This window comes from Serinus canaria, chromosome 7 (assembly GCF_022539315.1).
Source record: "Serinus canaria isolate serCan28SL12 chromosome 7, serCan2020, whole genome shotgun sequence".
Lineage (NCBI taxonomy): Eukaryota > Metazoa > Chordata > Aves > Passeriformes > Fringillidae > Serinus > Serinus canaria.
This window is the reverse complement of record NC_066321.1, coordinates 11,422,044-11,441,766: the sequence shown is the minus strand read 5'-3', so window position 1 is coordinate 11,441,766 and position 19,723 is coordinate 11,422,044. Positions and strand designations below refer to the sequence as shown.

At 42.3% G+C, this 19,723-nt stretch overlaps 1 protein-coding gene across 1 annotated transcript in view; it reads right to left on the bottom strand.

Annotated features, from left to right (window-relative positions):
• Positions 1–12,689: 12,689 nt before the first annotated feature.
• Positions 12,690–19,723, bottom strand: part of TFCP2L1 (transcription factor CP2 like 1) — a 35,543-nt gene continuing 28,509 nt past the window's right edge. The window contains exons 14-15 of the mRNA XM_030241812.2: positions 18,705–18,756; positions 12,690–18,272 (exon numbers count right to left, since the gene is read on the bottom strand). Of these exons, the coding sequence (XP_030097672.1) occupies positions 18,235–18,272; positions 18,705–18,756 (90 nt within the window). The 3' untranslated portion in view covers positions 12,690–18,234. The remainder of the gene's footprint in view (positions 18,273–18,704; positions 18,757–19,723) is intronic.

Sequence of the window (19,723 nt, the reverse complement as noted above, 5' to 3'; positions counted from 1 at the left end):
AAGGAAAGGGGGCTTCCCCAGGGCTCCCCATCAGAGCAACTACAAATAGTACTTTGGCACAGCATCTTCTGCATGTCCTTCTTTCCCTCCAAAAAGGCAGCTTCTCCAATACTAGACAAAATTCCAGATACCCTTGTTTTCACCAACAGCCACTTCCATTCCCATCCTTTTGCCTTTCTGATGGCTGGCATGAGTGGTACTTCTGTAGTTAAGAAGTTCTTGTGTGTGTTGATGGAATTGAAGGAACTTTCTCTGGGTGGATCCAGTCAGACAGAGAAGTTTGAGACTTTTTATAAGCAAGTTACTCATTCTGACCAGCTCCTGCCTCCAATTCATTTCAGTAAAATATGTTTGTTTTGTTATAAATCTTGATTTGATGTCCACCACTGCCAAGAAAAAAATTCTGCATGTCACCACTATGTTCTCCTCTTCTTAAGAGCTTGATGTTGTGAAATAAAAAGATCAATTTATATTAAGGCCATATTTTTATCAGGCCAAGGCTTTTAATGGAAGGAATCTGTGTATGGTAAAATATACTAAAAATGACTGTTACAAAAAAACCCCACCAAAACAGTTGCTGTTCAAAGCCACTACCTTTTTTACTCTTTTAATTTATCCAAAAACTCCTGGCATTCTTATGACAGTTGTACTATTGTTTCATCCACCACCAAAGAAACATCCTGATTCTCAGATTCATTTCAATAGCTCTGCAATTATACAGCCAGATTGTTATGTATGCACCCAGGAATTAAAAAAAAAATTAAAATAATGAAGAACACCTTGTCTTGAGCTTTCTTAGAGGGCCTTAAGAGTGGAAATACTCTCATTTCTTAAGGACTTGGTTCATTTTAGGAATTATATTCCTTCCACAGAGATGTACAAATGTTTCCAGTCCAGAATTTTTGCAGCTATGCAATAAATAGAGTTTTCCTCCAAGCTCAGGAGGTATTGGAATATTCTGAAGATACACAGATTTAAAATATAATAAAATCTTCTCCACATGGTTGCAGAGTGGTTTGAAAGCAGATAGAGAAGATCCAGCTGTACAAACAATTATCTTCCAATATGATCTGGAAGCCATTCAGGAGCTGCTCACAGTGGTTACAACACCAGTGCTCTGTTCCCCCACATCAGCAGGCTAATCCATATGCAATTACATTTCCAGCCATCATTATCCACATTCCTAATTCATGGCATTTCAAAGAGACTAATGTCACACTTATCCTCTTTGTTACTAACCCTATGATATTTTAAACCCATCACTTCAGTTGATCTGTACTTTCATTAGAGATGGATTCACATTAGATTTTTGATGCCCCAGCTTTGGGGTCATTCACTATGTAGACCTCAGGTCTATCTCTTCTTATATATATGACCTTCAAACCTGGGCCCAAAGCCAGTGATGCCCTGGCTAGTTCATCTTGATATGTTATTTACTCACTTTAATAGATTTAAAGTTCTACCTCCCAAAATTTTCTTTCCATATGCATTTCTTTCTGAGTCTAGTGGGTTTAATTATCTCCAGACCTTGCAGCCAAAAGTGAAAGAAACCTAAACCATATGATTAGAACTTTTTTTCTGCAAACACCACAAATAATCCATTACAATTATTTATGTCTTTGGATTGAGACAAAGAAAGAGAACAAGTATGCCATAAATGACAACTTGATGTATTTCGGTACGCTGCAGAACTGCGTCAATGAAATTACTTTTAACTTGTTCTGGTGAGGTTCCTGAGAAATCTTATCAGGATTATTGCTGAACACAAACCAAAGGTGATACTGTTTGTACTTCGTGTGGCAGGAAAAAACAAGAAGTGTTTTGGGAGCTGCTTGAAGACAACCAAGAAAGAGACTGTTTTGAGAAAACAGAAGTGGTTGTGATGGTGCAAGGGCAGAGGCAAGGCACTGTCTGTAAGGAGAAGGCAATACTGCTGAAAATGTCCCTTCATGCCTCAAAACCTGTCAACTTTTTCCAAATATAATACCAAAAGATGATGTCTTTACCACAGATTTTGCCCTGATCACCTGTACCCTACCCTTCAACTACAAACCTTTGCATCCCCTCAGGGAATCCAGTTGCTTTATATCAAGTGATGCATCTTGATTCACAGTAGGTCATAACAATAACAGTGGCCACAGAATTTAGAAACACCTTTAGATTGTGATGTGAAGAACATCACAAATCGTAGCATGTACCTACATCTCTTCCATTGCAAGAAATCATAGAATTGACTGGTCTTGTTCTTGACTTTGATCTTGTCATCTAAAGGATAACTCAAACCACTCTATCAGAAATTTTGATTCAGTACATTGTTTTAGAAAGAAAATGGTCACTAATAAATCCATATTCATTAATTCTACATAAAAATACTAACTGTGTTCAACAAGCAATATTCATACTAAAAAAAAGGGGAAAAAAGTAAATTTTTCTGTTCTGAAAGGCAATTTTCCAAATCTAGTGTTACTAGCAGGTTTCTTCCTCACATATGAGAATCTAAAATTTCTCTACCACTGCCCATAATCAGAATTTACAAGGAGGAATTTCTGCCTCTGCAATTGGAATTTGGGTTTGAAAAGGTCTGTGAGCAGCCTAAAGCAAACTAGTTCATTTATTCCAGGCTGCCCTGCAGAAAGACAAGCACTCTGCATTTGGGGATTTTCCCAGTTAATACCTAAAAAAAAAATGCTGCAGGCTAAGGATTTGGCCTGTGCATCAACTACCTCACTTTTGCCAAGCCACCACATCTCCCAGTTTGTTTTGTGCACTGCTAAATCCCATGTGAAAGCAGTTTTGCCACAGCAGGGCTACCTGTGATGATCAACCAGAACATGCACTAAGTCTCCACTGTGGTCATGCTGTCTTGCTAGGAGTTGATGCATCCATAACTCATCCCAAAAGAGCAGTTCTGAGTCAAACCTTATGGAAAAAGTTGTACGTAAGAATTTAAGCAAAATTAGTGGTGCTGGCATTTATGTGTCATTGCAGGTAGAAGATCTTAAGACTTCTACACACCCCATGGACTTCAGTAAACTGGCACATCTGGAATGCTTCAACACATTGTTTTGGTTGAAAGAAAAAACCCACATCAAGCTGTTTTGCAGCTTTATTCCTAAAAATCCATGACACAATGTCTTTTTTTGCAGATAAAAAGGAGAGCTCTGTGTCAGGTTTCCTGGTTTGAGCAATCCCAAAGCTTTACATAGTGTGAAGTTTTGAGAGCACTAACAAAATCACTGAGAGACACCGAAGGCTTTGGCTGTTTTACAGCTTTGTCTCGAGGGAAAATAAAAAGAGACCATGAATTTGTTTGTCTTTTAAGGAGCTGTACTTAGTGGAAACATGAAATTAGTGAGGGCTCCACTGGGTGACTAAATAGTAGCCCATATCAAGTAATAATGGTACTGACATTTCTTTTTAAAGGAAGCTCAAGTGTAAGGAGCTGGGGCTGCACCGTACTTGCTGCAGGAAGCTGCACACAACTCTGGATCCACAGTGCTGCCTGCTCCCTCAATAGACTTTTGCTCTGTCTCTCTGTGGGCCTGTGGATTTTTGCTAGTTGATTGCCTCATCCCTGGCTGAGGAGCTCAATCAGATTCATAAACCACTTGATGAGTTCATGCTCCACTTCCCCAAGGAGCAGCAAAGAGTTTGGGTTAGCCCTGGCCTTGGCAGGGCACAGCCCCAGCTCTTCTGCTGTTGGGCTTCAGCAGTTGGGATGGGGGAATTAAGGATCAGATCAGGCACCTGACCCTGCTTAAAGCATTTTTCTTCAAGTGTTCACCCACTCACAATCCAGGTTTGCCACTACCTGTGCCAGAGATATCCTGGGAGATGAGATGAAGGGACGGAGAGGGCAACCACAGCTTGGTGGTTGCAATGTGGTGGGCAGATGGTGAAGTTAAACCAGCACAGGGATTGCTTACAGAGATGGTGAAGTTAAACCATCACAGGGGTTGCTCACAGAGGTTGGAGATGTGGCCCCTCATTCACACTCCACTGAAAACCAAAACCAGCCCCCCAGGGTGCAGCAGAACTTTACTGCTGACCTCTCTGGTATTGTCTGAAAGAAGACAAGACACACACTTCATCTGAGGCTGCTACTGTCAAAATTGAACGTGCATTTTCTTTCCCCAGCCACCTCAAACACACTGTCTTGGAATAATATGCCCATTGTTGTAGCTATGAGATTAATCAGATTAAGAAATTCTTCCAAGTCACAACCAGTCATTTATTTCTAACCTGGGGTAGTCTCTGCACAGACCTTGGCACAGGGCTTACACCACAGCCCAGCAGAGATGGAATGCAGGGCAGGAATCTTTGTGGAGCAGTGCAGCAGCCAGACATGTCCTGCTGTGAGAGCCCATCCCAAGCACAGACAGCTCATCCCAAGACAAGCAGTGCAGGGTCAGCAGCAAGAGTAGGGCAAATTACACACAGAAAACCTGAAAGAAGAATAAAGGGTGGTGGGGGTGGGGGGGAGCATGGAAACAAAATACTGGGGAAGAGGAAGCACATGGCAAAGGTGTTTTGATCTTACATCAAGTGTGTGGTGAGTGGTCATTAACACACACACACATCAGTTCCCAGGACTGTCTGGACACACAACACCTGAACACAGAAAATGTCCAAGGCCAGGGAGAAGGAAGGGTTTACTTTGATCAGCAAAGCACTGAATAACAGGCTCACTATGTCTACTTGAGGATTTTACCCCTTGCTAACTCACAGGATCACAAAGCCTCTGAAGACATGTGGGGCAAAGACAGGAAACGTCACAGCATTTGCTGGTGACTGCCCATGGCTCCTACCTTACCTGTGCAGCAAGATCAAATATTGTCCTTGCCTGCACAGGGCAGGGAGTTCCACCCCTGAGCTCTAAATTTCCAGTGACAGTGTGAACAGGTGAAGCCAGGGCTCTCTGCTCCTTGTCCCAGGAGTGTCCCTGGCTTCATTTTCGCACGTGGAGGACCCAGCCTGTTCAGTGTGATAATCTGTGACTGCTTGGTGCTGACCCAGCACTCTCCAGCTTCTCATACAGTGCACTAACCTCTATTTTTTGACTATCATCCAAACACACTCTTTGCACCACACTTTTTATCTCCCCAGCTGGTAATTGCACCAAAGGAGGCTCCCAGATAAATATCAGTAGTAACAGATTCTCCCTCGCTTGTCATTGTTCTACCATGATTCAAACAGCTTCAAATGACAGGCTTGAAAAATGGCCAGGGCTTGCAAAGTGTGGGAATGGAAAGTTTCTGAATGCTGGCAAGTGCTTATCAACCCCTACATCATAATCTCAGCAACCAACTGGCAACAGAGCTGTGCCAAATTAGGTGGAAAAGGAGCACACACAAAGAAAGATCAATAGATCTAAAGACAGAATTGCTACAAGCATGAGTACTCCTGAACAACTTTACCCACTGTTTGCTACAGAAGGACTTTCCCTTCAGTATCATCTCTCAGCGTTGCTCCAGTGACCCTCAAGAAGGCTGATACAAACACCCAAGAGTTTCAGCTGCAGTACAACATACACCTCATCCATTTTTGCAACTGTCCAGCAAAACCAACCCTACAGCTCAGTCATAGTTTGCTCTGGAAAATATTTTATTAACCCATGAATTCTTTCAATCTATTTGGGAATATCTAAATACTCAGGCAAACCCTTCAAAGAGAAATGTTACTGGGTATCAAGAGCTACAGAAAAACTTTTACTCAAGAATATAGAGGGCAGATGTTGGTCATAGTGGCAGCATGCACTGCCTGGCCAGTAACACAGTGCTATTTCACTGACCACCACTGGAGTGATGCTTCTGGCTGCAGGGCGTGCAAACCTCAGGCACTGAGCAGTCACACCCATCCCATCTTCTCCCTGTGGTAAAGAGGGTTTAGCCATGCTTCCCCAGCTCAGTTACTACCACAGGTTTCCAACAGACCAAAGGTATGTGTGCACTACAGAATTTCCCTCTACATAAAGATTACCTGCAAAAGAAATCATCAACTCCCCAAAAGCCCATCTGAACACAATAAATGTGTAAAAAAAAACCCTACCCTTTTTTCAGCAGCTTTTGCAAGAACTAGGACATACCAGGCATGGCTGCTTCTGCTGAGAAAACTCAACAACATTAAATTCCCCCAGACAAACACCCTGTCTTTTTAAGGTCTTTCAAAGGCACTCCACTAAAAATACATAAAGAAATAGAATGTTATTCATTAATTGGTAAGGGCTGGCCTTAAACCTGATTCTAAGAAAGTTCCTATTAACCCTATAGATCCCAGCTGAGCTGGTCCCAAGGATGCTGCAACAATACTCAGGAGGCATCCAGACCTATCAAACATAATTCCATGGGTCTTGAGGCCAAGCCATCATGTCAAGTACCCGTTCAGAAAACAGTTTGTGTTCTCAAAGCAGTGAGAACAAAGTGTACAGGCTAAATAACTTGATAAATAAAAATGTACCTTAAGCAATTGGTGTTCTACTCTGCTCTGCTGCCTTTAATTTACTGAGGTGAACAATGAATTAAACAATACTCTGCCAAGGGGAAAGAAGTCAGTGTCAGAATTTCCCATTTTGAAAATGAGGCAGGAGTAACTTTGAATGGCAAAACCTAAATTTAGCATTCGTTGAATTGCAGTTTTGAAGTAGTATTTTCACCCTAAATATCAATTACTCAAAAAAAAAATTACTATGAAACAGAATAAGCCTTCTCTTTCTCAGAAGCTTTATCAGGCACAGTTAGACTGTTTGAAGAAAGTTTGAAATGGAATTCCATGGTACATTTACTACTGAACAGACCACACTATCTACAGATGCTCAGTAATGTTGGCAGGGACTATTCTGAGTGGAAAATGTGTCAAGTAAGATTTTAAATGGAGAAAACTTGAAATATCTAACTGATTTCATCATCATCATCATCAAATTATGCCATTTTCCACATTTTAAATCTTCCTTAAGTCAAAACCCTTTCTAGCATGTTTCCCACATTCTTCTGAGAGGGTTGCACTCAGAACAGGACTCTTCAGTGTGAAGCCCATGGTCACAACTTGGGTGATTTAGGAGTTTTCCCATCAAGTTCCCTCTAGAATTTGCCCCTTTTTGAAGGAACACAGTGATGATTTTCCTCAAAGAAGACCCATGAAGGCACCATGTAATGCTTCTTGGGCTTATAGCCCATGATCCAGGCTCAGCTTGTAAGACTTGCCTTAGTTCCAGGGTAGAAAGCCCTGCCAGTTGCAGCCTCTCCAGCCAAATTAAAAAGCACTGAAAATAGCTTACATCTTTATTACATCAAGACTGTAACTTAAGGGAAAGCATCTCTTACCCACCAGCTCCAGAGCCATTTCTCCTCCTGATTGTGTGTTCTTTCATCATGCACTAAAAAATAAAAGCCAAGTTAATGCAACCTCTCACATCTGGAGACATGAGAACAAGCAAACAGAGCTGAGAACTTGCAGCACACATAACCAATGGCACAAGAGCCATTTAATGGAGATTTAATACATTCACAGCACAGGTTCCCCAGGCTCCCCAAAATGTAAACTGCTCTGCCAGGCACATGTGAAGCATGATGGCAGCTGCAGAGTATGGAAAAGCTCATCCATTGAAGTTTCACCCCAATTTAAAGCCTCTCAGACCCCTCACACTGCCAATCCCACCCATCAGTGTGAAGCAGTATTGTTAGCAAGTAAAACTTTAAGTTTTTTGTGTCCAATTCCATCTTTAGCTGGCAAACACACCCCCACAAGAACTGCCCAACTTGGTAGAAAGTGGTTGCCAAGTTCTATTTTTTTCCTATTCGTTGGGGAAAATGAATGAGTAAATAAATAGATCCCAAGTAAAGTAAAATATAGTTTTTAAATAACATTCTTAAGGGGTGAACTGAAAGATAATTAGGGCTTAGCACGCCTATGTTGTTTTACTTTTCTCCCTCCCAACACTGGAAAGACAAAAATCTTTTCTTAGTGATTCATAAATTCTCTGAGGCAAGAATAGGATATTGTAATCTCTATTTGGATTCTCTGGCTAGCACTGGCCATGGACTTCCCCTTGCTGACCGTGCACAACAAGCAGCCTTTGGCCTAGCCCCACTCTGAGCAAGGTCTAGCCCAGGTTACTTTTGAAGACTCCTTCCACACTAAATTACTTTATGAGCCCATGAGTTTATAGCCTTTATCACAATAACAGGTTGACGTCAATCACACTTTCTGGCAAGATAGTGAAACCTGATATTAAGGCTGGGAGCAAGTCTCACCCATACTGCCAGCTTTCAAGAGTAATTATTCCATTGAATGCAAAATCACCAGCCTGTAATTGATTTAATTGCATCCTTCCACAGCTCCCAGCAGTGCCAAGCATTGCACAGCCAGCACTGGGCTGGCAATTCCTTGAGCACCCACAGGTGAGCCCCAGCAGGAGGGACCAGCACAGGTTACAGCTGCAGGTGATACTGCTGGCTATACCAAGGCTTTGGCCCTAGAACTTGGGGACAGAAAGTTACTTGCCTGTGTGACCATTTTTATGCCCTGGACAGCTTAGATGTGCTGACTTTTGCTCTGAATTGCTCAGGATTTTTCTCATTTACACACCCAGAAAGGCAAAACCAGCAGTCACACAGACCCTTAAGGAACACAGCAGAGAGAACACATGGAGCACCACTCACTCAAAAACCATCACTAGATGCTCCCATCAGAAAACTTCTCCAGACTGTGCCATAGCTTCATGCCCAGCATTTTAACAGCAGAAACTTGTATCACAGCTGGCATGAGCCATGTACAGCCAGTCCCTGATGAAATGAGAGAGACAAACAGAGGACTGGGGGAAATACTGTAAGGGTGGGGAGAGCACTAGGGATTTTCATGCTGTGGGACCTAGTACACACCCTTATGGAGCTTTATTGCAGCTTTCCATACTTAAAGGGCAAGCATTTCAGCAAGGCTCATCACAATGGATAATGGCTTTAAACTAAAGAGGATTAATTTATATTTTAACCACAACCACTCACCTGAGATGACACCCCTGCTCCACCCTCAACTCCACCACTAAAGGAGGGAAGCACGTGGTTTATAAAGCCAGGTTTCCTGAACAGGTGCAAGGAGGGCTCCTTGTCTCCAAGCTAGTAAGGCTGACCCCACCATGGGCCAATCTGGGAAACCAAAACTCCCAGGAACACCTGCTGGCTCATTTGCACCTCCCAGGATATCCTCCCAGCTTTGGTAAAAAGGGTATTTTCAGCACTGGTTTCCTTGGAAGACCTCCTAAAAAGTTAAATGTGTAGGTGAAAAAGTGTCACTCTTAATTAGGGCCATCAATTCACTCCCCAAAATCACCTCCCCATATATTCCCATATTTGTTCAACCAAGAGTGGTGGCCACTAGATGGGAATGTACCAAGAGTCTGGTGGTTTGGGGGTTTCTGAGTTTCACAGTGCTGTAATGTAAGAATTTACTTTTATAAGCAAGTGCCAGGCTAGTTTTTCTCCACAGCCCCAAGCCCTGATAAAAAGGGCCACATCCCTTTCTTTGGCCCAGGGTCTGAGTTTGGGCTCTTGGTCATGCTCTTTGCACCTCTGGGGCTCAGGTGCTTTGCACTAAAATATAATTTTAAGGATATTTTCACAGAGGGAAACAGAAGGTCATCACCTGTGGGCATGGGAGCCTGAAAGGTGACAGATTAACCCCACTTGGTGATGTTCATGACAGAGAAAAAAATTGTTTCATTGTTTTAAAGTGGGGGTCTCCAAGAATACAAAGGTTCATTTTCTCAATTACTTTGCTTGTGTAGCTGGCCAGCAGTGACCAAACCATCACCAGAACTAGACAAAAAATTCAACTGTTGGATAATTGAAAAGTGCAAAGCCATTGGCAGGGCCTGGAAGAACCAAAAGGGAGCCAAAGCTTTAGAAAAGAAGAATATCTCTCCCTTTCTTCCCCCAGTAATCACTTCAAAAATCATCAAAATTATCTCCATGTTTTCATTTGGGGATGCATTTCTTTCTTCATTTCTTTCAAGCCATGCATGTGCCAGTAGATAACTATGGCTGCTGGAGGAACAAGAGTTGTGGCCTCGTAGGCACTGCTGTGAAATGAGGTGAATCTGATGGAAAAGGGAAACTGTGGGCGGCTCTGGAATAATTTTTTCTGGGCCAATGTTTTTGTCCTCAGGACAGCTGTGCAGTAGCACACCCTTGGCTCAATGTATGTGGCCTCCAAGCCTTTCTGCTGGGTTTGCTCTCCAGGGTGCTCTGGCCATGCACCTTCAGCCAGGATTTCCTACCTGCACTGAGTCATGTGCTCACCTTTTTACTTAACTTTTCCCTTATTTTACAGGTTAAACCATTAGGTGATGTCATGGAGATCTTAATTCCCAAAGTGGTACCAACCCATCCAGGAACTCTTTCTTCTGGGAGATAGTAGGCTTTGAAAATATTTCCAAGGAGGAATTCCTCTCAGCATTGCCTTTTTTTTTTTTTTTTAAAGTGCATCCAACATAATATTTCTAGCACGTCTCCTCTCTATATCATAGTCTTCAGCATTTCAATTTTCATCATTGGAAAAACTATTTCTCAGTGCACTAATGTGCTCAGCTAATTTTGGATTTTTGCTAATCAAACTTTTTTCCAGCTGCATCATACTTGCTTATTACTTAATATCAGATAAATCAGAACTGAGGCTTTTCTAGACAACAAAATGGATAGTGGCACTGTTTGCAACAGCCAAAAATAGAAGATTTAGGACGGGATAGGATGACACAGTCCTGCCTCCCTGGGCCACACATCTCTGGGGAGCAGGGGAGCCAACACTTGTCTGAAACTTGTTTGATCAGGACAACCAGTTTCTGTTGTAATATACTAAAAAAACCCTCAACAATTTAAGTTATTGCAGGGTCAAATCTTTCCTTTTCAGGTAAGCCTGGAAGCATTTAGCTTCTTTACAGAAGGAGTATGACAGGTGGTATTTCTCTGTCTGCTCCATAGTCGTGACTAATCTAGCTGAAAGACTGCATTGTTTTGGGAATTAGAAAATTAATTTTAAAATGTTTACTTCCTGTTGAGGATTTAGATGATACTTTGACTAAACAACTCCAGTCCTAAGTCTTGTTTCTCCTCACTCATTAAAAGCTCCTAACAATTCCAGTCCAGTTCTATAGCTGCTGCTGACTTCTGGATCTATTCTGAGGTTGTTTACATATGTTTCCCACAGAAATTAAATTGTGCAGAATTACCACTTTCCCAGTCCTTGAACCCTTTTTATTAGGTAAAAACCTTCCTAGTGCTCCTTTCTGTATTGACCGACCCCTGCCAGCACATGGGTCAAGCTTACAGAAGAAGAGGGAAGTGTGGAGTTTGGCAGGAACTATCCATGCACATGACACTCCCTTGGCACCCCCACCTTGCAGGATCAGGGAGGGATTCACCCACCCCCAGCTCCCAAGAGCCCCAGGGAAGGCCCCTGCAGCTGGCGAGGCTCATACACCCACCAAGTCATCAAGCATTTGCTGCCAGTGACCCCCCACACTTAGCACTCTCCAGCCAGCCCTGAAGAGCCCAAATGCCAGCCTTGGACCTGGAGTGCCTATCAGCATCCTGCCCTTAGGGGACAACCCACCCAAATCCCCTGTTGCTGTCTGGATGTGGATTTAGAGCTGCTCTGAAGCTGTGTTGAACCCAGGAGCCCTGTGGGACACAGTGCTGCCTCACCATGCAGCACTATATCAGTATCAGGCCTCAGATGGCTGGACTTCTGCCTCCAGAGGAATTTTAAACTAATAGAAATTGGGGTAAACAGTCCCTTTCCACTTCTCAAGGACACATGAGTCACCAGTAGGAAAAGATATTAAACTCTCTTGAACCTCTACCTAGGAACATTGTCTGTGCCCTTATACTTTGCACATGAACTTCTATTCACACCCAAGGCCCAAGATGTGTTTTCTAATTTTGAGATTCAAATACTTCTTCAGCAGAGGAAAGGAGCTGAAATGGCTCAAGGTCAATTCAGATTAAGGAGCACCCTTACACCTGGTTGTACGTCCATTCTCACTACTTTGCCTTGACATGAAGTTCGGCTGCTGGAAGAGTATGCTGTCTCCAAACTGGGCTCCATCTTCTCCAACTGGAAAATGACTGAACATCTGCTCATTTCCTGACTATGTAAGTTACTAGATCTATGGTTTAAACCTTAGAGCATCCTGGACTTCTTCCAGCCAAACCACTGTGAATGCTCCACAATCCAAACTTCACTGCCAGCATGTGTCTCACAGCTGCTCAATGGGACAGAGCATTGCCGTGAGGAGGGACTCTGCTCATCTCTGATGTCAGCAAGGACCAGGCTCTGAAATGGCTGTGCCTTCTGAGCACTGCAAGCCCAGCACCAGCTGCCATCTGACACAGCTGGTGCCCTCAGTAAAGCACATGCCCACGGTCACAGCCCCTGCAGGAACAAGGCTTCTCCTCCTGCCATGACCCAGATTAACCACAAGCTGGTCACTGCACCGTGCTGTGGAGAAATGAAGTCAGTCCCAACTTGAAGAAAACACTGCAGGACATTTGGCTGCAGACAACATTCTCTGGCCAGCACTTTGCACACTCTGCTCCCCCTCACCCTGAGATGGTGCCCAGCCCCACACTGAGCAGCAGCCGAAGCTGAGGCGCTCCTGTGCCCCACCACACCAAATAAACCAGAGACCAAACCCGTGCTTCTTACAAACAGATTTATTTGCATTTTGACTGGAGCACAGATTATAGATACAGATTTCTTCTGCACAACAGTACAAGAGCCAGTGCAAAATATGCTTTTTTTATTATTTATTCATGTACAAAAAACCCCAAAAACCAACAAATGAAAAGATGAAGAGTGTGGCAGTATTTACTCACAACTGGTACGCCTCAGCCTCCCATCGACCCATCTCCACTCGCCCTTGCCCATCATGCCAACTTTGTGGCCAGCTCTGCCTGCCTCTAACAGCTGCACTGTCAGTGAAGAGTGGTAACTCCCCTTTGAAAGATAAACACTCACCCCAAGCAAACCAGGACAGCAGGCTACTTTAAAAAGTTGGGCATACCATCTGGTCACCAATGCATCCCCCGCCAGGGAGCAGAATTTTGAGGGAATGGGGGAAAAAAAAAAAAACCCAAATCAAAAATGCACAAAAAATTAGGCACTAGCTTAACCCATTTGTTAGAGAGAGCCAAGGATGTTAGATACACCTCCAGTCTGCCTTCTCATATTCACCCACAGTAGTGATGATCAAAGCCAAACACTCCCCACTCTGAGTACCCTGTGCTGTCAAAGAGATTATAATCTAATGAAAATATTTCTATTACTAGCATAAAGTTAAACCATTTCATAACTGGAGGAGAAAGAGAAGCTACAGTCTGAATATAAGCATTTCTTTGAAAAGTAAAGAAAATCCCAACAGATAAGAGACAAAAAAACCTGTTTGAGTCATCCACCAGATGATTGTTAGAATTACAGCCAATGCTTAAGCAATACAACATCGAGCTAGGAAAAGTCATCGTATGGTTGTTCTGCTTATGGAGTAGCCCTACTAGTTCACTAAGCACTGGGCAATCTATTTCTCTGTTACTCTAATTTTCAGAAGCTGCAATGTAGAACTGCAGTGTTAGGGAAAGAATATGCTCATCTTCACCAAGGCCTGGGATTTGTATCACAGAAATTCATCAAACTTACATCACTCCAAGTGTACCATGTCCAAATCACCTAGTTGCTACTATGGACTTTAACATTTCTAATCAAGGAATGGCTGGGTTTTGAAGCTTGATCAACCAGAGTCTTTTACATTGAACTGCAACTAAACAAAGCAGAGTATCAGTTAAAGCCAAAGAACACATGTACTCAGCACAAATATGTGTTGATACAGTACAGTATGTATGTGGATATATGTATATATATATGCATATATATGTATATGTTACATTATAAGAGAGTGCCATTCAGGGCTTCTCAAATGCAAGAATCCTTTTACCACCTCTGAGTCTTGAAACTTCAGCCCATTAAATTTTACACTAAGACAATGAGAACTCCAGTATTTTCCATATTGAACAATTTTTTTTTCTACTTTAGCCAATTAACCATGCAGGGCCAGCAGAAAGAACAGGAGCTTTAATTTTAATAGCACCAGTCCTGCCACCTCTATCAGATAGCCAAGATTTTATCACCAGATCGTTTGCCTTCTCCCTGCCCTGCAGTTGTGTATCACAGGCATTACTGAGAGTTTTCCAGACATCACCAGAGTCATATTAATCTCTATCACTTTACTCTGTTGATAGAGAAAATGCCACAATTTATGAAATTTCAAACAGACAGTACAGATCTGACAAGAATGCAAGTTTACACTCTGCAGTACTGGCTAGTCATATTGGTATTAATCACATGATTCTGCCTTCTCATCCCCAGCAAGCCCACTTTTACTCATAGTGGCTGTCATCATACATACAACTGAAGAGCTGGACAGCTTGGGAAATCATGTTACTCACTGTTATCCTAAGCCCCAGTCCTTATAAAGCTCTGCTGCACAAATTTCACATATAGCTGTAAAAAGTTCCAGTTAAATCACTTTGAGTAGGCTTTCTTACTTTTTAAGAAAGAAATAGAAGCAACAATAAAAAAGAGTAAAAGTAAGTGTTAACAGACACTTAATAAAAACCTAAATGCTATTTAGATGAGTGGGAGCTGCTCACCTCCCTTGCCTTTAGTCTATCTAGAATTTAGATATCTCTCCCAGACTAAACATCTGTGCTTCCTCCACTCTTGAGGAAACAAAAGTTTCCATCTGGAGGCTGTCAATTCCACAAATGTATCAAACAAGTCCCTTCAGGGATGGCAGATCCAAGGACAGTCAATGATTACCTGACACACAGGTGAGACAAGTCTTTCTATCTCTCTGCACCTTCCTCAAGAGCAGCAGGGGAGGGAAGGTGCTGATCTCCCCTCTTTGGTGACCAGCAGCAGAAGTGAGGGAATGAATGAAGCAGAGTCAGGGCACCTTCAGACTGGACACTGGAGAAAGGTTCTTCACTAGGAGGGTGGTTGGTCACTGGGACAGGCTGCCCAGGGACCTCCCTTGCCCCTGGTCATGGCACCAAGCCTGCCAGAGTTCAAGGAGCACCTGGGCTGCTCTGGATGACACTCACAGTCACAGGGATCAGTTTTAGGTACTCCTGTAAGGACCAGGGCATTGGACTCTGTGGCCCTTCAGTGTCCCTTTCAAATCAAGGCAGTGTGTGAGTCTAAGCTGAAGTAACTCAACAGTCTCCTGGACACCTAACCAGCCAAGCTGTGTCTTCATGGATGTGTATGTTACTTAACCACAAACCTCCAAATTCCTGCTGGGGCTACAGAGGTTAAACAAGGACTAGAACTACTCTGTCAAATACGAGTAGGTATTACACACACCCCTAAGCCATAGAGCTTTACAACAGGCTTATACAGAGTCAACCCATAGGAAAATATACATAGTCTATGGGATTGTTTACTCTGGTATATATTTTTAGAGCATGAGAGCAAGATATATTGTCAAATTAATCCTCAAATTATTTATTTTATTTATTTTATTTTAAAAAATCTAAATACAGGAAGGCCCTCAGTGACTTCTTTTTGTTCAAAATTCATCAAGCAAGTGCTATTGAAACACTATGAGGACTTTGGCATATAATTCCTTACAGGCAACCAGTTCTTGGTTTTTAAAAGAATCAAGAAATTAGACATTTTTTAACAATCAAACAGTTCTCAGTCCCTAACTCTGGCATCAAAGCCACCTCTATCCTTTCTTCACTCTGCTCTGAATCTGTAATTGCTGTGTCTCCTCAGTTACAGGGCTATCACATCCAAGTGGATATGATAGGATACAGGCTACACTCCAGGCAACTTCGAGGTCTATTTAGAACCCTTCCCACAAGGTCAGATTCACCTGAGCTGCATGCCAATGACACCCATACCATGCACTGGGCCAGTATTACAGAGCAGGATGAAAAACCACAGCCAACATCCATCTTCCAAAGCACCTTCTAGAAAATAAACCAAGCAGCTCCTGGTACTCAGGGGCACACTGGTCCCACCTGCTCACAAAGGCATATGGAATTCATTCACTGTTTAGGAAGGCAGCTGTGTGTGGCCACAACCTGGATTCCATGGCCAGGAGCTCCTCCTCACCTACACAGCTTGGATCTCAACCAAGAAGCCTCAATTCCCTCATTTCAGAATGGGGAACCACCACGTCCCAAAGCCTAGACTTCCGTTTTGCATGCCTACAATTCATGGAGCAACCAGGACAGTCAGTTGAGCAAGATCGTGCCTAAGTAGGCATTGCTGCTCAATTAGCTGAGCTGGCTAATGGGAAGGTTTACCCATTGTAACACAAGTTTTCTATTCTAGTATTATTTTCGGTGAAAAAAAAAAAAAAAAAAAAAAAAATCAGTGGAGATGGGTGGGGGTTTTTGCGCAAAACTTGACGCTTTCATGAAAAAAAGGTTGCTTTTCTCAATATTTTGCTGTTTATTTCTGTTGGGAAAACTTGAAACACATAACTTTTGTCAGAGAAATATCAGTCCGTGTCTGTCCGAATTCCTCCAGTGTCAGCTGGGAGCTGTAACTCAAGGGCTCCATGGCCCCCTCTCTCCCTGGGCACCTCTCCAGCCCTCATGACGCATTCCCTGTTTGACTAACCCAGGGTAGGAGCATCATGGGATCTGTAATTCAGCCAAAGAGCTCAGCCCCAAGGGAGACACGGCACACAAGGCACTTGAATGACGATTTCTGAGGGCTACAACAGTAGCTCAAACTGATGCTTCTTCAAGGGCCAAATGGATTTAATTAAATGTTTCCATTTCAAAAGGCTGGAACATTTTATTCACTATTTTCCAGCTGACAATTTCTCATTTTTTGAAAAATTTCCATTCCAGGAAAATGTTTGGTATTTCAGCTTTCCATGTCAGTTCAGGATGAAATGAAATGTTCAAGAATCAGATTTTGATGGTATATGGACACTCAGTTTGGAGAAACAGCCATATTAGTTAGCTGTCAAAAGTGAAATGGTTTCATCCATGAAGGAAAGGTTTGATCCAGTTTGCCTTTGACTTCAGTGGAAGCCACCTTTCTAGCTTAATGGAGCCTGGATGGAGTCCCAAAAGACCAAGGGAGGGTGGAGCTGATCATAGTTACAGTTATGGGAAACAGGAGTCAAAAGTGAAAGAGCAAGAATATAAAGAAGCAGCAACTAAGATGATCTGTTACCTGGTCTTGATCAAAACAGTTTTACTTCAGTAACAGGATGAAAACCCATTAAGATTATAACTTCTAATTCCCAGTTACAGTAAAGATAGCAGTTAATCACTAATTTGTAGAGTAGAATAAATCCAAAGTATGAATTTGTCATGAGCACTATAGCTTCCAATGCTCAAAACAGTTCCTCAGAAAAACCCTCATATGCTCAATTCAAGGAGCCTACTCTTAAGCCACAGATAATAATATGGCACTGAACTGCTCACCACAAGTTGTCTGTCCTCCCTTGAACCCCCTCAGAACTGTTCTGCTGGAGTGATACTACAGAAGGGCTGTCAGGAGGAACCAGGGTCTCTGGACTTTGAGCACATCTGCAGGTGGAGAACAGCAAAGTGTGGGCTTCCAGAGCTGACACTTCGGTGAAGGCTGGGCACCAAAACCCATCCTCTGCATTGCCCAATCAGTTTTGGGAGGCAGCCCCAAGCCTTCCACCTCAAAGACTACAAGAGGACCCCTGGGGAGTCCACATCCATCAGCATCAGGGTGTGTGTTGAAAGCAAGAGAGCACTCAGAACTGTAAGTAAATCAATTCATCTGAACATAAGGGGTGAAGAGAATTGGGATTTGTTTATCTTTCATTTCCCTTTAGTACAAGGCAGATGTTTCTAAGTAATAAGCAGAAACCTCTACAATTTTCAAGACTGAAGAGGAAGGGAGGGAGGAAAAAACATGTACAAGCTTTGAGGATGTTCTCAGCTCCAGCTTAAAAAAACCAAAAGAACCAAAACAAAAATCAAACCAAACAAAGAAAACCAAACCCACCAAAATCACACACCACCAAAAATTTCTATCTGTAAAAGCAAGTTTTTTCTTAAGCTGTTTGGTAATTCTTAGTTTACAGGAGCATTTATCCAGAAGGTTCTTCGTGTTTCCAGTCTAGGTTGTAGCAATCTCAGCGAGGCACTAAGTTTTAGGCCATTAAAGTCTCTCTGTGCAGCACGGTCATTTTAAAATGATGTGGTAGCCATCATTGCTTTCAGCTGTAACAAAGAAATGCAAATATTTTTAATGCTTTTAAGAAACACCAGAGATACAGAACTTCAAATTTTATTTCTAGGTAATTTGCAATAGTTCATACACTTGTTTCACAACCCACTCATGAAAACCGATGTTGAACATCTAAGTCAAATAATTTACATAAAAACCCACAAATACAATTGTATTTTGTTTTACTCAAAGGCTTCCTGCTCGTTTATGTCAGTGGTGTCAATGGATTTATGGAATTTTTGTAACAGTGAAAATGGGAGTAAAGCATTGATCAGTCTATCATAGTGTAGTCAACAGCTTGACTTACACTAGATTAGATTACTTATCTTTTCAGGATAACAGCATTGAGTTTGTGATAACATTTAGTGCAATTGAAAGGAGGAATTATCTTTAGAGTAACAGATGACAGCAGTAGCAATACACACCTTTCAATGTACTGATAACAAAACAGGACTCGTCTTGGAAGTTTTGCACCATCTGAAGGGCAGAAGGAAAAAAGCCAATAACACATTTTTAGCAATTAAATTCACAATTCTTTCAAAGCCAGCATAGACTTAGAGGAGAGGTATTAAACAGCATTTGGTGTCTAGTCCTGCACAGTCCTGAGTAACCCTGCCCATGAGATTATTAACGTACATGACTGATCAATTAAGGTCCTTGCAGTTGCTAGTGTGTTTAAGGGAAGCTCACACTAAATGTGCTTGCCTGAAACTGATCTAGCTTATTCAGCATTTCACCATCCTCTTTGCAGCTCTTGATCCTGAAGGCTCCTATACCATGCCAATTATTCTATTAAAGATCATGCTCTTTGTTGCTTTCAGTGAAGCTGTACTAGTTTAGACAGGATTAAGGTGGTCCCTTTCCTAAAAATCCAGTAGTAGTAATTATATATTCAGCTAAACAATGGAGCTCAGCTGAACTTATATCAGCATTTAAAGAATACCTGGAAATGGTAAACCCCAAGAGATGGACTCCCTGTGAGTAAAGGAATTGCTGCTGAAAAGCCACCTCAGCAGCATCCATCTGGCTATTTTGATCAGACATTAGTACAGATGCTGTGCTTGCAGGATTTATTTACCTGTTTATATTTTGTCAAGGAACAAGAATTGTAGCACAACTGTTATAAGAAGCAAGGCAAACCATGGGAAGAAAGACTAGAACCTAAAACTATTTGAGCTATTCATGAGAGGCAACTCAATTTTCAGAAGAGGTGGAGATTCTAGTGACAGCCTTAAATAAAGAGATAAAGATTATTTCAGTTGCAATATAAAACACCCATTTAAGATTCATCCTTAAGTCAATGCTTCCTTCCATCTTAGAGTAGTTATGTGGGACAGAGGAGGTAATTTACCTTCAGGAGATGTCTTATACAGTTGAAGCAAATGCTGGACAATTTTAGAGAAGGGAGGTGCAACCTGAACCTCTCTGATCAGTTCATGAAATC